Source organism: Oncorhynchus keta, chromosome 37 (genome assembly GCF_023373465.1).
Source record: "Oncorhynchus keta strain PuntledgeMale-10-30-2019 chromosome 37, Oket_V2, whole genome shotgun sequence".
Lineage (NCBI taxonomy): Eukaryota > Metazoa > Chordata > Actinopteri > Salmoniformes > Salmonidae > Oncorhynchus > Oncorhynchus keta.
The window spans coordinates 11,848,200-11,864,544 of NC_068457.1; the positions used below are offsets into that span (position 1 = coordinate 11,848,200).

General features: G+C 43.8%; 1 protein-coding gene across 1 annotated transcript in view; it reads left to right on the top strand.

The window, feature by feature from the left end:
- The first annotated feature begins 786 nt into the window (after positions 1-786).
- LOC118370207 (inhibin beta B chain-like) overlaps positions 787-16,345 on the top strand; it is a 16,519-nt gene continuing 960 nt past the window's right edge. The window contains exons 1-2 of the mRNA XM_035755082.2: positions 787-2,037; positions 14,933-16,345. The exon at positions 14,933-16,345 is cut by the window's right edge and continues 960 nt beyond it. Coding sequence (XP_035610975.2) covers positions 1,623-2,037; positions 14,933-15,708 — 1,191 coding nt within the window. The 5' untranslated portion in view covers positions 787-1,622 and the 3' untranslated portion in view covers positions 15,709-16,345. The remainder of the gene's footprint in view (positions 2,038-14,932) is intronic.

Here is a 16,345-nt window from a genome sequence, read left to right on the forward strand (position 1 = left end):
AAATGTATTATGTGATATATGTATGTAGGCATATAATTCACTCATATTTGAGTGACGACAAAACAGAGCTCTGACTTGAATTGGTAAATGTTTTTGTGTCACTTCAAATAATGAAAGTGGTGCCTTTGGTAGTGTCACCTTTGGCGCTTAAATCTTTATGACCTTGGTGTTGTTTCCAATACATTCAGTATTGTTTAGGAGATGCTTATGGTCGCCATGCTGTTTTGCTTGAGCCACAACAAGAAAGGCCTGTCAAAAATCTGTCGGTACCATTCATTTTTAATTTTTTTCATTAGGAGCATCTATAGGGGACACGTTTTCTGTTTGTTTAATTCATGAAAAAGCCACAAAAAAACGAGCATTTGGATAGCATGTGTTGATGGAAATGTTTTATATTAAAACATGGCCTTGTCTAGACTATTAGACCTACAGGCTTTATAAGGAACATATTAAATGTTAATTCATTTTATAATGGAAGTTTATTGACGATTGTAGATCGTTTCCACTGTAAAGATAGCCTATGCTAATGATTATATATCTTGTGCGCAAATCAATGCATTATGCACAAGTCATTAGTCAGTCTGGTAAACAATTGGTTACTCGAATTCTTAAGTCATTGTTTTATCTCTCCTAATTCGTTTTCCATAGGACATACGCATTTTCTCTGGACAGGAGAGCTAAGGAGGATAGTTCACCTTAAGCCTATGCATAATCTCCTACCAAATACTAGGAGTCTGTCTAGTTGGTGGGACGTCCCACGTGGTTTCAACTCCTTGTATAAAAACTTTCAGTCTATGGAGGGCTCCTAAATCGACCTAGCAAGAGAAAGGTTCGTCCGATCATCAGACCTCTTTATGCTCAAGTATACCAGGGCAATTTCATATCGGGAATACAAATCCAATTAAGATGCATTTTAAATAAGGATACACAGGAACAAAAACTGAAGGAATAAGTCCAAAGCAAATGACAAACTGGATGCTACAATATGCGATAAGTTATTATTTGACCGACCCTTCAGCTATTTCCATCTATGGAATATCCTGACTTGAGTTTATCAACCAATGGGTGGTTTTCTATTCGTTTAGTTTGTCCTCTTCTATTCGTTTCTAAATGATGGTTATTGCGGATTGCAGTTCAATTAAACCATGGCATGATACGTCAGGCATTGAACTGAAACTCAATTGACGGATAATGGTAGCCTACTGGTTTTTAAATTGTGTTACCTTGAAAGGGTGAAGCAAAGTCATTGAGACAAGCAGAACGGACTTGACTCCCAATGTGCCCCTGAAGTGAAGTCAACTGAGTGACAGACATCGGGAATGAACACAGACACGAAATAAGGGGAATATTTCAAGTTACGGTGAAATGAATATTTAATTCCATCAAAACGAGCCTGAATTGAGTGAAATATTTATTATTGCATGGACTCCTTGCAAATGTATACGGACTAACGGGATTCTACAACTTTATATTTATTTTCATTCGAAATCGTATTTTCTTAAAAACGCCAAGTGAATAGCCTACATTTGACAGCGATATTGTGCATACCTTTTTATAGTAGAAAACGAATTATAGGCTTATTGCACTTTAAATATCACGACTTTTTTTTCTTCATAAAGAAAATGATTAACTGTATAATCAAAGTGTTATTATTTGTGGCTTGTGTGTTGACTGTCCGCTGCAAAGAAGCGGCGCCGGGATCCATGCGACCTTTGCCGGGAACGGAGATGCAAACCGTAGCTCAGGAAACTTGCACTTCGTGTGGTATTGGTCAGCCCGAGGAATCAGGACGGGTGGACATGGACTTTCTGGAGGCGGTGAAAAGGCATATCTTGAGCAGGTTACAGATGAGGGTAAGACCCAACATCACCCATCCTATCCCGAAGGCGGCGATGGTGACTGCGCTTCGGAAGCTCCACGCGGGTAAAGTCCGCGAGGATGGCAGAGTAGAAATCCCGAATCTGGATGGACACGCGACCAGCAATGCCAATGACGTGCTGGAGGAAAGCTCGGAGATAATCAGTTTCGCAGAGACAGGTGTGTAATTATTGTATATTTACAGGCAAGCTACCGTTTACTCTATTGTACTAGGCAAAAAAAACTACAAATAAAACCACATTTACGCAAAGACCAACCTGGGTCTGGTGCGCGTAAAGTTTGGACCACACAGTTGATCAAGGTGATGTCTCGCATCATCCCCGGCCCCGCTAAAAACAGAAATGGTCTGTGATTTGAAAACAATACAGTCACAAATTCCTTACAGTGGGCACAATAGTAGCCTACTTTTGAAATATTGTGTATTTGTATTTAAAGGGTAGGGAGCATGAAACCAGAAATCAACTGATGGGGGTTCCATACAGTAAAATTCAGTCAAATAGCTTGAAATATAAAACGAAACAAATCCAAATGTTGCTTGTGTTTATCATTTATAGATGTTTTAAATTATTATTTTCCCCAAGCTGTTCTGCAAACACTTTGGGTTATTTGGTAACCCAGCGCTGGTTAACTTGTGGACAGAACACATGTTTGGTTATTTTGATCCAGCCAGTTGGGTTGGGTGAATAATCCAACATGTTGGTTTGTTGGGATTACCCAAACATGGGTTAATTTAACCATCAGTTGGGTTTTTGTTACTCTCATACTGGGTGTACCTAGCAGCTGGGCCCTTTTGAATGTAATCCTTAGGTTATGTTCAGGAGGCGTGTCTTACTAGGGGCATGGCTTTCAGCTAAATCTTATTGGCCACCCATGAGTTTAGTTTATTAGGATCCCCTATGGTCATCTCTAAAAGGGATCCAGGTTTTGTCAAATGAACAGTTGCCATTTTTTGGAAAGCATGTGTTTGTTATATTTGATACCATCACACCTATGCCGCTCCAGCCATTACCGCAAGCCCATCCTCCCCAATTATGGTGCCACCAACCTCCTGTGGTCCACATAGAAACCTACAAATAAATGACAAAGTACAGAACAGTAATAGACAAGAACAACATAAAATATTACAATAAATTCAAAACAAAAATAGTTTTATATATAGGAAAGACACCAAGATTCAACAAAAAACACTATTTACACACTATTCACATATACAGCTGAAGTTGAAAGTTTACATACACCTTAGCCAAAAACATTTAAACTCAGTTTTTCACAATTCCTGACATTTAATCCTAGTAAAAATGACCTGTCTTAAGTCAGTTAGGATCACCAAGTGTCAGAATAATAGCAGAGATAAGGATTTGTTTCAGCTTTTATTTCTTTCATCACATTCCCAGTGGGTCAGAAGTTTACATACACTCAATTAGTATTTGGTAGCATTGCCTTTAAATAGTTTAACTTGGGTCAAACGTTTCATGTAGCCTTCCACATGCTTCCCACAATAAGTTGGGAGAATTTTGGCCCATTCCACCTGACAGAGCTGGTGTAACTGAGTCAGGTTTGTAGGCCTCCTTGTTCGCACACACCTTTTCAGTTCTGCCCACACATTTTATATAGGATTGAGGTCAGGGCTTTGTGATGGCCACTCCAATACCTTGACTTTGTTGTCCTTAAGCCATTTTCCACAACTTTGGAAGTATGCTTGGGGTCATTGTCCATTTGGAAGACCCATTTACGACCAAGCTTTAACTCCTGACTGATGTCTTGAGATGTTGCTTCAATATATCCACATCATATTCCTTCCTCACGATGCCATCTATTTTGTGAAGTGCACCAGTCCCTCCTGCAGCAAAGCACCCCCACAACATGATGCTGCCACCCCCGTGCTTCACGGTTGAGATGGTATTCTTCGTCTTGCAAGCATACCCCTTTTTCCTCCAAACATAACGATGGTTATTATGGCCAAACAGTTCATCAGACCAGAGGACATTTCTCCAAAAAGTTCTTTGTCCCCATGTAGAGTTGCAAACTGTAGTCTGTCTTTTTTATGGCGGTTTTGGAGCAGTGGCTTCTTCCTTGCTGAGCAGCCTTTCAGGTTATGTCGATATAGGACTTGCTTAACTGTAGATATAGATACTTTTGTACCTGTTTCCTCCAACATCTTCACAAGGTCCTTTGCTGTTGTTCTGGGATTGATATGCACTTTTCGCACCAAAGTAAGTATTTTCCCATGATGTCAAGCAAAGAGGCACTGAGTTTGAAGATTAGCCTTGAAATACATCCACAGGTACACCTCCATTTGACTCAAATGATGTCAATTAGCCTATCAGAAACTTCGAAAGCCATGACATCCTTTTCATGAAATTTCCAAGCTGTTTTAAGGTACAGTCAACTTAGTGTATGTAAACTTCTGACCCACTGGAATTGTGATACAGTGAATTATAAGTGAAATAATCTGTCTGTAAACAATTGTTGGAAAAATGACCTGTGTCATGCACAAAGTAGATGTCCTTACCAACTTGCCAAAACTATAGTTTGTTAACAAGAAATGTGTGGTTCAAGTGGTTGAAAAACTAGTTTTAATGACTCCATCCTAAGTGTATGTAAACTTCCGACTTCAACTGTACATATATCAATATTCTTATATTCAGTACAGTTAAATTAGATATTTAGAAATAGGAGAGGCGTCGTGAGATGATGTGTTTTTTAAACCTGTCTTTTGAAGCTAGACTTTCTTTTGCCTGAGTAACCTCTGGTGGAAGAGCATTCCATGATGACATGGCTCTATACATACCTGAGCTACGCATTCAATCTGTTTTTGGTCTGGGTACAGTGAAGAGACCCATAGAGGCGTGGCTGGTGCGGTATGTCTGTTTGAAGTGTATGCAAATAGATTATACAAGTGGTTAGGCATTTTCAACACACAAATGTTTCTTAAAAAGACTACAAGAGAAGTAATCAATTTCTCCTCAACCCCCAACCATGAAAGACTGTCATGCATGTTGTTGATGTTAGTTCTGTGTGTGCAGTTAAGGGCAAGGTGTTCTGCTTTGTTTTGAGCTAGCTGCAGCTTTTCTAGGTCTTTCTTCGCTGCAACTGACCATATTACCTGACAGTATAATCAAGATGGGACAAGAGCCTGAACAACTAGTACAGTTGATCTTTGTTTCGAAAATGAGGAACATGTTTTTTATAACAGACATACCTCACTCCATCTTCACAACAACTTTGTCATTATGACTTGACCATGATAACTGATCATCCAATGTTGCTGCTAAGAGTTTCAGCTTCTTCAACTCGTTGAATGGTCACACCCTTTATGCACAACTCCAGTTGAGGTTTAGGTCTAAGAGAATACTTTCAACCAAATAAAATGCTTTTGGTTTTAGATGTATTTAAGACCAGTCTGTTGTTTGTTACCCATTCTAGCACTGACTTTAACTCCTTGCTAAGAGTCTCAGTGAGCTCACTGGCTGTAGGTGCTGATGCGTAGAGTGTGCAATCCTCAGCACACATAGTGATTTTAGCTTCTTGTAAGACAAGTAGCAAATAATTTGTAAAAATAGAGAAGATTAACAGCCCAAGGCAACTGCCCTGAGGGATACCACACGGTACATATCTGATGTTAGAGAAGCTTCCATTGAAAAATACTCTCTGAGTTCTATTGAATAAGTAACTCTCCAACCACGTAATGGCAGTGTAAAGCCATACCAAGTTATTTTTTTCATAACTAATTATGATCAATATCATCAACGGCTGCACTGAAATCTAATTATACATCTCCAACTATCATTTTATTATCCATTTATTTTATTAAATCATCAGTCATCCGAGTCAGTCCAGAGTGCCCTTCCCTATATGTATTTTGAAAATCAGTAGTTAACTTAACTAAAAAATATAATTGTTTTTGTTCAAACACAATTCTCTCCATTAGTTTATTAAGAACACGCAGCAAATGGCACTTTACTATTTTTAGGTAGTTGAATTACTTTAGCTTCCTTCCATGCCTGTGGACACACTCCTTTAGGCTTGGGTTAAAGACATGGCAAATAGGGGTGGCAATACAGTCTGCTACCGTACTCAATAGTTTCCCATCTAGGTTGACTATACCTGGTGCCTTATCATTATTGATGGATAACAACCACTTTTCAACCTCTTCTACTCAAACTTGACCACATTTAACATTGCAATCCTTCTCTTTCCATATTAGATCTTCAATACACAAATATGATGGTTCACTGTTCAATGTTGTCATCTCACTTCTCAGTTTGTCTACTTTACAGGTTGAAATAGTCATTGAAATCATTGCCTATATTGAAAGGTTTCATTATAAATGACTCATCAACATCAATGTTAAGTTTGGTCACAAAATGTCTCAATTTACAGTATGTCAACCAATCAGCTGAGCAGCCTGACTTGTTTGCCACAGTTTTTGCATAATTTCTTTGAACCAGAAATTCTTCAATTCATCATTGATCCAGGGGGCTCGAACAGTTCTCACACTTAGTTTCTTAACAGGTGCATGTTAGTCAAAAATAAAAAATAATCATTTTACAAATACTCCAAGTGTCTCATCTGGTTTCTCCTCCTTATACACATCAGACTAACATCAATGCTTTACTTCTTCAACAACAAAAAAGTCCTCAGGAAACATTTTGTATGATCTCTCATAAACAACTTTAGGCTCGGCCTTTGGTAATTTGGCTTCCCCTGTTATTGCCACAATGTTATGGTCACTACAGCCAATGGGAACTGATATTGCTCTGGAGCAAAGCTCTGCAGCGTTAGCGAAGATATTATCTATACAAGTGGATGTCACAGATCCAACACTACTGTTCGTCATGTTCATCATACTGCGAAGAATGTTTTTATTTATGACATATTATAATAAGGTATACCACCTTATTGTGTCCCAACAATGGGATTTACAGAGGCTTTTAGGGAACTTAGGGAATGATGCTTATATTAGGGAATGATCCTTATATACTGTACACTTCTATACGCATCATTAAAGCTACAAAGAAGTCCACGTTTAACCATAGCATGTGATAGCTATTCAACAGAACAGATGAGCAGGAATGACATTTACTCAGGTGGCTAAAAATAACTATCTGAATGCCACGCCCCTTACTAAATGATGCCTCCAGTCTTCTGATCCTCTGGGTTATATCTCAATAACCCAGCGTCAACAACCAAGCGTCAATAACCCAGCGTCAATAACCCAGCGTCAATAACCCAGCGTCAATAACCCAGCGTCAATAACCCAGCGTCAATAACCCAGCGTCAATAACCCAGCGTCAATAACCCAGCGTCAATAACCCAGCGTCAATAACCCAGCGTCAATAACCCAGCGTCAATAACCCAGCGTCAATAACCCAGCGTCAATAACCCAGCGTCAATAACCCAGCGTCAACAACCAAGCGTCAATAACCCAGCGTCAATAACCCAGCGTCAACAACCAAGCATCAATAACCCAGCGTCAACAACCCAGCGTCAATAACCCAGCATCAATAACCCAGCGTCAACAACCAAGCATCAATAACCCAGCGTCAACAACCCAGCGTCAATAACCAAGCATCAATAACCCAGCGTCAATAACCCAGCGTCAACAACCCAGCGTCAACAACCAGCGTCAACAACCAAGCATCAATAACCCAGCGTCAACAACCAAGCATCAATAACCCAGCATCAATAACCCAGCATCAATAACCCAGCGTCAACAACCCAGCGTCAATAACCCAGCATCAACAACCCAGCGTCAATAACCCAGCGTCAACAACCCAGCGTCAATAACCAAGCATCAACAACCCAGCGTCAATAACCCAGCGTCAATAACCCAGCGTCAATAACCCAGCGTCAACAACCAAGCATCAATAACCCAGCGTCAACAACCCAGCATCAATAACCCAGCGTCAATAACCCAGCGTCAATAACCCAGCGTCAACAACCAAGCATCAATAACCCAGTCAACAACCAAGCATCAATAACCCAGCGTCAACAACCAAGCATCAATAACCCAGCATCAATAACCCAGCATCAATAACCCAGCGTCAATAACCCAGCGTCAATAACCCAGCGTCAACAACCAAGCATCAATAACCCAGCGTCAACAACCAAGCATCAATAACCCAGCGTCAATAACCCAGCGTCAATAACCCAGCGTCAATAACCCAGCGTCAACAACCAAGCGTCAATAACCCAGCGTCAATAACCCAGCGTCAATCAAGCGTCAATAACCCAGCGTCAACAAAGCGTCAATAACCCAGCGTCAACAACCCAGCGTCAATAACCCAGCGTCAATAACCCAGCGTCAACAACCAAGCATCAATAACCCAGCGTCAACAACCAAGCATCAATAACCCAGCGTCAATAACCCAGCGTCAATAACCAGCGTCAATAACCCAGCGTCAACAACCAAGCGTCAATAACCCAGCGTCAACAACCAAGCATCAATAACCCAGCGTCAACAACCAAGCGTCAATAGCGTCCAGCGTCAATAACCCAGCGTCAATAATCCAGCGTCAATAAACCAATAACCCAGCGTCAATAACCCAGCGTCAATAACCCAGCGTCAATAACCCAGCGTCAATAACCCAGCGTCAATAACCCAGCGTCAACAACCAGCGTCAATAACCCAGCGTCAATAACCCAGCGTCAATAAGCGTCCCAGCGTCAATAAAGCGTCAACAACCAGCGTCAATAACCCAGCGTCAACAACCCAGCATCAATAACCCAGCGTCAATAAATCAACAACCAGCGTCAATAACCCAGCGTCAACAACCAGCGTCAATAACCCAGCGTCAACAACCAAGCGTCAATAACCAAGCGTCAATAACCCAGCGTCAATAACCCAGCGTCAACAACCCAGCATCAATAACCCAGCGTCAACAACCCAGCGTCAATAACCCAGCGTCAATAACCCAGCATCAATAACCCAGCGTCAATAACCCAGCGTCAACAACCAAGCGTCAATAACCCAGCGTCAACAACCAGCGTCAATAACCCAGCGTCAATAACCCAGCGTCAACAACCAGGCATCAATAACCCAGCGTCAACAACCAAGCGTCAATAACCCAGCGTCAATAACCCAGCATCAATAACCCAGCGTCAACAACCAAGCATCAATAACCCAGCGTCAACAACCAAGCGTCAATAACCCAGCATCAATAACCCAGCGTCAACAACCAAGCATCAATAACCCAGCGTCAATAACCCAGCGTCAATAACCCAGCGTCAACAACCAAGCATCAATAACCCAGCATCAATAACCCAGCGTCAACAACCAAGCATCAATAACCCAGCGTCAACAACCAGCGTCAATAACCCAGCGTCAACAACCAGCGTCAATAACCCAGCGTCAACAACCCAGCATCAATAACCCAGCGTCAACAACCAAGCATCAATAACCCAGCGTCAATAACCCAGCGTCAACAACCCAGCGTCAACAACCAAGCATCAATAACCAGCATCAATAACCCAGCGTCAACAACCCAGCGTCAACAACCAAGCATCAATAACCCAGCGTCAACAACCCAGCATCAACAACCCAGCGTCAACAACCCAGCGTCAACAACCCAGCGTCAACAACCAAGCATCAATAACCAAGCATCAATAACCCAGCGTCAACAACCCAGCGTCAACAACCAAGCGTCAATAACCCAGCGTCAACAACCCAGCATCAATAACCCAGCGTCAACAACCAAGCATCAATAACCCAGCGTCAATAACCCAGCGTCAACAACCCAGCGTCAACAACCAAGCATCAATAACCAAGCATCAATAACCCAGCGTCAACAACCCAGCGTCAACAACCAAGCATCAATAACCCAGCGTCAACAACCAAGCATCAATAACCCAGCGTCAACAACCAAGCATCAATAACCAAGCATCAATAACCCAGCGTCAACAACCCAGCGTCAACAACCAAGCATCAATAACCCAGCGTCAACAACCAAGCATCAATAACCAAGCATCAATAACCCAGCGTCAACAACCCAGCGTCAACAACCAAGCATCAATAACCCAGCGTCAACAACCAAGCATCAATAACCAAGCATCAATAACCCAGCATCAATCCAAGCGTCAATAACCCAGCGTCAATAACCCAGCGTCAATAACCCAGCGTCAACAACCCAGCGTCAACAACCCAGCGTCAATAACCCAGCGTCAATAACCCAGCGTCAACAACCAAGCATCAATAACCCAGCGTCAACAACCAAGCATCAATAACCCAGCGTCAATAACCCAGCGTCAACAACCCAGCATCAATAACCCAGCGTCAACAACCCAGCGTCAATAACCCAGCGTCAATAACCCAGCGTCAATAACCCAGCGTCAACAACCCAGCGTCAATAACCCAGCGTCAATAACCCAGCGTCAACAACCCAGCATCAATAACCCAGCGTCAACAACCCAGCATCAATAACCAGCGTCAATAACCCAGCGTCAACAACCCAGCGTCAATAACCCAGCGTCAACAACCCAGCGTCAATAACCCAGCGTCAATAACCCAGCGTCAATAACCCAGCGTCAATAACCCAGCGTCAATAACCCAGCGTCAATAACCCAGCGTCAATAACCCAGCGTCAACAACCCAGCGTCAATAACCCAGCGTCAATAACCCAGCGTCAATAACCCAGCGTCAACAACCAAGCATCAATAACCCAGCATCAATAACCCAGCGTCAATAACCCAGCGTCAATAACCCAGCGTCAATAACCCAGCGTCAATAACCCAGCGTCAATAACCCAGCGTCAATAACCCAGCGTCAATAACCCAGCGTCAATAACCAAGCGTCAATAACCCAGCGTCAATAACCAAGCATCAATAACCCAGCATCAATAACCCAGCGTCAATAACCCAGCGTCAATAACCCAGCATCAATAACCCAGCGTCAATAACCAAGCATCAATAACCCAGCATCAATAACCCAGCGTCAATAACCAAGCATCAATAACCAAGCATCAATAACCCAGCATCAATAACCCAGCGTCAATAACCCAGCGTCAATAACCCAGCGTCAATAACCCAGCGTCAATAACCCAGCGTCAATAACCCAGCGTCAATAACCCAGCGTCAATGACACAGCGTCAATAACCCAGCATCAATAACCCAGCGTCAATAACCCAGCGTCAATAACCCAGCGTCAACAACCAAGCGTCAATAACCCAGCGTCAATAACAGCGAGCGTCAATAACCCAGCGTCAACAACCCAGCGTCAATAACCCAGCGTCAATAACCCAGCGTCAATAACCCAGCGTCAATAACCCAGCGTCAACAACCCAGCGTCAACAACCCAGCGTCAATAACCCAGCGTCAATAACCCAGCGTCAATAACCCAGCGTCAATAACCCAGCGTCAATAACCCAGCGTCAACAACCCAGCGTTCAATAACCCAGCGTCAATAACCCAGCGTCAATAACCCAGCGTCAACAACCAGCGTCAATAACCCAGCGTCAATAACCCAGCGTCAATAACCCAGCATCAATAACCCAGCGTCAACAACCAGCGTCAATAACCCAGCGTCAATAACCCAGCGTCAATAACCCAGCGTCAATAACCCAGCGTCAATAACCCAGCGTCAATAACCCAGCGTCAATAACCCAGCGTCAATAACCCAGCGTCAATAACCAAGCGTCAATAACCCAGCGTCAATAACCCAGCGTCAATAACCCAGCGTCAATAACCCAGCGTCAATAACCCAGCGTCAATAACCCAGCGTCAATAACCCAGCGTCAATAACCCAGCGTCAATAACCCAGCGTCAATAACCCAGCATCAATAACCAAGCATCAATAACCCAGCATCAATAACCCAGCATCAATAACCCAGCATCAATAACCCAGCGGTTTTCTAAAGAAAAGAACGTGACCCAACACCTGCAACCCAGCAGTTAGGTCAACCAAACAACCAAGCATTTGTTAGAGTGTGAGCATAGAAAAAGTGTGTCCTCAGGCTTAGGTTCACACCCCAGAGACTCATAAATAATGTCACCATAACAGCCTCATAGCACTCATCTTCAAAACAACACATACAATCCATGGTTGGCATAGAATAGATTAAGGGTAGGTATAATATCACATTCACGTTCAAAGGAATGATATGGACAATTCCAAAAACATTTGAAAAGCCCCATAATATTTTCACATTACTCACAAAAGCTCTGTAACTTTGTACTGTATACTTGTGTAGATTCAGTTGGGTTGCCTTCCTTGTGCCTCTTTGCCCTCCTTGCCAGTTGGCAGTATTACCCAGGGTGGTAGCTGCTGCCAGCTGGTCGTGGCACTGAGAAGAGCTCACAGAACAATTTGCTTAGAGATGCTGAAGGGGGGACTGGAAATGATCAATGATGCCACCTGCTTGGGCCCACGTGTATTCAAATCAAACTTTTCATTGCCTCTTATTCTTATAGCAGTTTAGGTCACCCCAGAGTTTCTCTAACCATCTGTGCATCTCTCCAACACAATTAGTGTCAGTGATTTGGTTAGCTGATCAAAGCCAACCCTGTTCGGTGCTTCTCAAATACACTTAGAAATAATTGTGCTATCTAGAACCTAGAAAGGTTATTCTGCTGTCCTCATAGGAGAACCCTTTTTGGTTCCAGGTGGAACCCTTTTGGTTCCAGGTAGAATCCTTTTGGGTTCCTTGTCGAACTCTTTTCACAGAGGGTTCCATATGGAACCCAAAATGGTTCTTCTACCTGGAGCCAAAAAGGGTTCTCCTATGGGAACAGCTGAATAACCCTGACAAGCTGACCTGAAATCAGGGCTGCTTTAGAATGGCTGTACATCTACATAAGGTCAGCGCTTTGTGTCAGGACCATGCATGCTGAATGTAGAGTGAACTGGAATGGTGAACTCACTGCCACTGACTGGTCCGTATTAGAATGCATGGTGTGAGGGACCATCTCCCTTATATAGTCCTAGAGTGGGACTTGGTTCCTGCCTGCACAGTACTCATTGACTTCGTCATGCTTGCCTGTTAGACCTTGTATTTGCCGTTGTTGCGTACGGTTACTACAGCAGTCGCCCGACAAAGATGCCACAATGTCAGCTATAGTGATAGCATCTGAAGACGCTTTCTCTGCAACTCTGTTTCTGTTCCTGAGAAGGATAAAGAAAGAATGCTGTATACTGCTTTGGAGCTCTCATAAGATCACCTGACAAACCCCTTTCTGATTGGATGTGTCTTTTTGGGGAGTATTCTGTTCTTGAGTATCCTGTTCCATCTGAGACAATTTCCCTCTTTACTCACAGAGTGAAACATGGACCCCTTAGGTTTGTTTCACAAAGCTCCCCTTCCCCCCCTCCCCTGTTGAAAGAAGAAATAACTGATACAGTAATATATCAAAGTCATCCATTGGTAAACAGAAGATAAATAGAACCTCCATTTCAATCGGGAGACACTAGGTCTTACCTTTTTGCTTATTGATGGTCATGTCTTGACAGCTGTGCTGCCACCCATGGCCTGGTACTTGTACAGTCAGAGTGTGGTCTATAGCTGTCTGTTGACTAAGTCTTTGAGTTTAGTAATAACAAGGAGATGACCTGTCTTGTGATGTGTGAGGCAGTGCAGATGGAGACTGGCTGGGAAGGCCAGAGCAGCCTCCATTATAGCTGATGCCTGATGATGGGGCCCAGGCCCGCCCAGGTCGGGTCCCCTCGCTTTGGGGCGGCAAGCAGATAGGCAGGCATCACAGCTCAGTGTTCAGGCTGGAGAGGTGACCCTTGACAAGTGTGCGTTTTTCCACTTTCCTCCACCTGACAGTCACAGAGGATCCATGTAGAGAGCTGCTGACGGTCTCTCAGGTTAGACGTTTTCACTCTCACTGGAGGACTGGGGAGAAACCATCTATTTCGGTTACTGCCTTGGCTACTGAAGAGTGTGGAAGAGTAGGAGTTGCTTTGGTCATGTCATGTGACAAGTGCACGTTAGATTTGAAATTGACTTTGGACCCTGACCCTACCCGAACCTGAAACTGAACCTACCCAGACATGAAAACAATATGGCACAAGCCAAAAAACGACTAAACATTGGCACACACTGTGCAGCCAAAAAAAGGTTTATGTGGTGATAGTTGGGTTGTTGGGAAGGCCAGCTAGTTTCATGTAAATTCCTTTTTTCCTTCATCATAAATCCACAGTGAAGCTGTGCTCCTCTTCACTCAATGTGCCTGGCTTTACCATGCATTTGCTTCCTTTACATCACATTACTGTGCATTGTGTAAGCAGTTAGGCTCAGTAAGCTCTCGTTTTTCTGCAGTATTCACAGCAAAGCCTTTGAGCCTTTGTACTTGGCTCTGATAAGCCCTCTTCCCAATACCCACCCCGACTCAGGGCCAGGGGCAACTTCAAGTGGGCCTGATCCCAGATCTGTACTGTCATTGTCACGGTCAAGGCTCCCTATAGGCAAGGGCCAGCTGGAACTGGAACTGGAACCTGCTGATGCTGCGCTGTCATTGCAGTCCTCATGTAGGCCTATGTGACAAGACCAGGGCCTGTATTCATAAAGCGTCTCAGAGTAGGTGTGCTGATCTAGGAAAAGGTCCCCCCTCTTATTCATGATGATCTAAAATACAAAACTGATCCTGGATCAGCACCCTGAGACGCTTTCTGAATACAGGCACTGGACCAAGAAGAGGCTGAGTGTCTCTGTTAGAGACATCTCCCAGTGTACACCCATCCACCAAATCCCTTTAGTACCAGTCCAAACTCTGTTTACATCCCAGGCCAGATAAAGATGACATTAAGACAGGCTATAACCAGGGAGGCCATAGTAACCGTCCATCTCAATTTAATCCCAAACTGTTGAACTGTTCCCAATGTGTCCAGTTCTTATCCAGCTATTCATCCAACAATCCAAGCTTGGAACCACCCAGTGTGGTAGTATCTTCTTGACGCTTTGTCCAATAGCAGTAAGGTTTTTGAAAGATGTTTGTTTGCACCATATAGCCAATGAATCTGTGTGTTTGTCTCCTCTTTTAGCATTGCCATACTAACCTTTATAGGTTTAAACTGACTTTTAACAGACTTTTCCTGTTCTGTTCCTGTCTTTCCCAGATGAGCTGGTATCATCAAAATCCAGCCTGTTCTTCCTGATCTCTAACGAGGGAAACCAGCACCTGTATGTGACCCAGGCCACCCTGTGGCTGTATTTAAGGCTGCTTCCTAACACCCTGGACAAGGGCCAGCGGAGGAAGGTCACAGTCAAGGTGTACTACCAGGAGCCTGGCCTGGGCAGCAAGTGGAGCCTGGTGGAAAAGCGTGTCGAGCTGAAGAGGAGTGGTTGGCACACCTTCCCCCTGACCAACGCTATCCAGATGGTGTTCGAGAAGGGCGGCCGGCGACAGAACCTGGACGTGCGCTGTGAGGGCTGCGAGGACCTGGCGGTCTTACCGATCCTCGTGAACCAGAACGACGAGTCCCACAGGCCGTTTCTAGTCGTACAGGCCCGGCAAGCGGACAACAAGCACCGCATCAGGAAGAGGGGGCTGGAGTGTGACGGGAGCAGTAGCCTGTGCTGCAGGCAGCAGTTCTATATAGACTTCCGCCTCATCGGCTGGAACGACTGGATCATCGCGCCGTCGGGGTACTTTGGGAACTACTGCGAGGGCAACTGTCCAGCGTACATGGCGGGAGTGCCAGGGTCGGCGTCGTCCTTCCACACTGCAGTGGTCAATCAGTATCGGATGAGAGGCATGAGCCCCGGCTCCATGAACTCCTGTTGCATCCCCACCAAGCTCAGCACCATGTCAATGCTCTACTTCGACGATGAATACAACATCGTCAAGAGAGACGTGCCCAATATGATCGTGGAGGAGTGTGGATGCGCTTGAGTTGAGACCGCATGTGCTTCAAGTGGACTTTTATGAACATTTGTAAACAAGAAAAAGATATTCCAAAATGAATTATAGAAATCAAAGTGATATTTATGGACATAAGGCATTCGCACATGCACACACAACTTAATTCATTTACGCATATCCTACACACTCATTCTCACATATGCCTGAACAAACACTTGTATATATATTTATGTCTGTTAATAATATTCTCTGGTCTTTTGCCAACATATGATATGATCCCAATTCATGTAGGTGTCATTATCAGAGGGATTGGAACTAGCTGGTACTTATCGCATTATATATATTTCCAAGATTGCCATTTCTATTCTGAAAATGGAGAGTTCTATTTTCGATACTCTGACGAAGGTGGAAAAGAGCCTGAGATTATGAAGGAGGTGCACTTGCTGATAGACGATTCCCAACCACGCCTCTTTCAAGATAGTATGACTGCAAAACGTAGAGTGAAAGCACTGACAACTCACCTCTTATACAACTTCAGCACTTCTAACAAGAAATACATCTTGTTGATGTGTCACAAGATACCATTTTTATACAAAACAGTTTTCATTTCACGGGCCAGCGTCCGGAAATCAAAATGGCTTCCGTGTCAGAAGAGTGAGTGGAACAT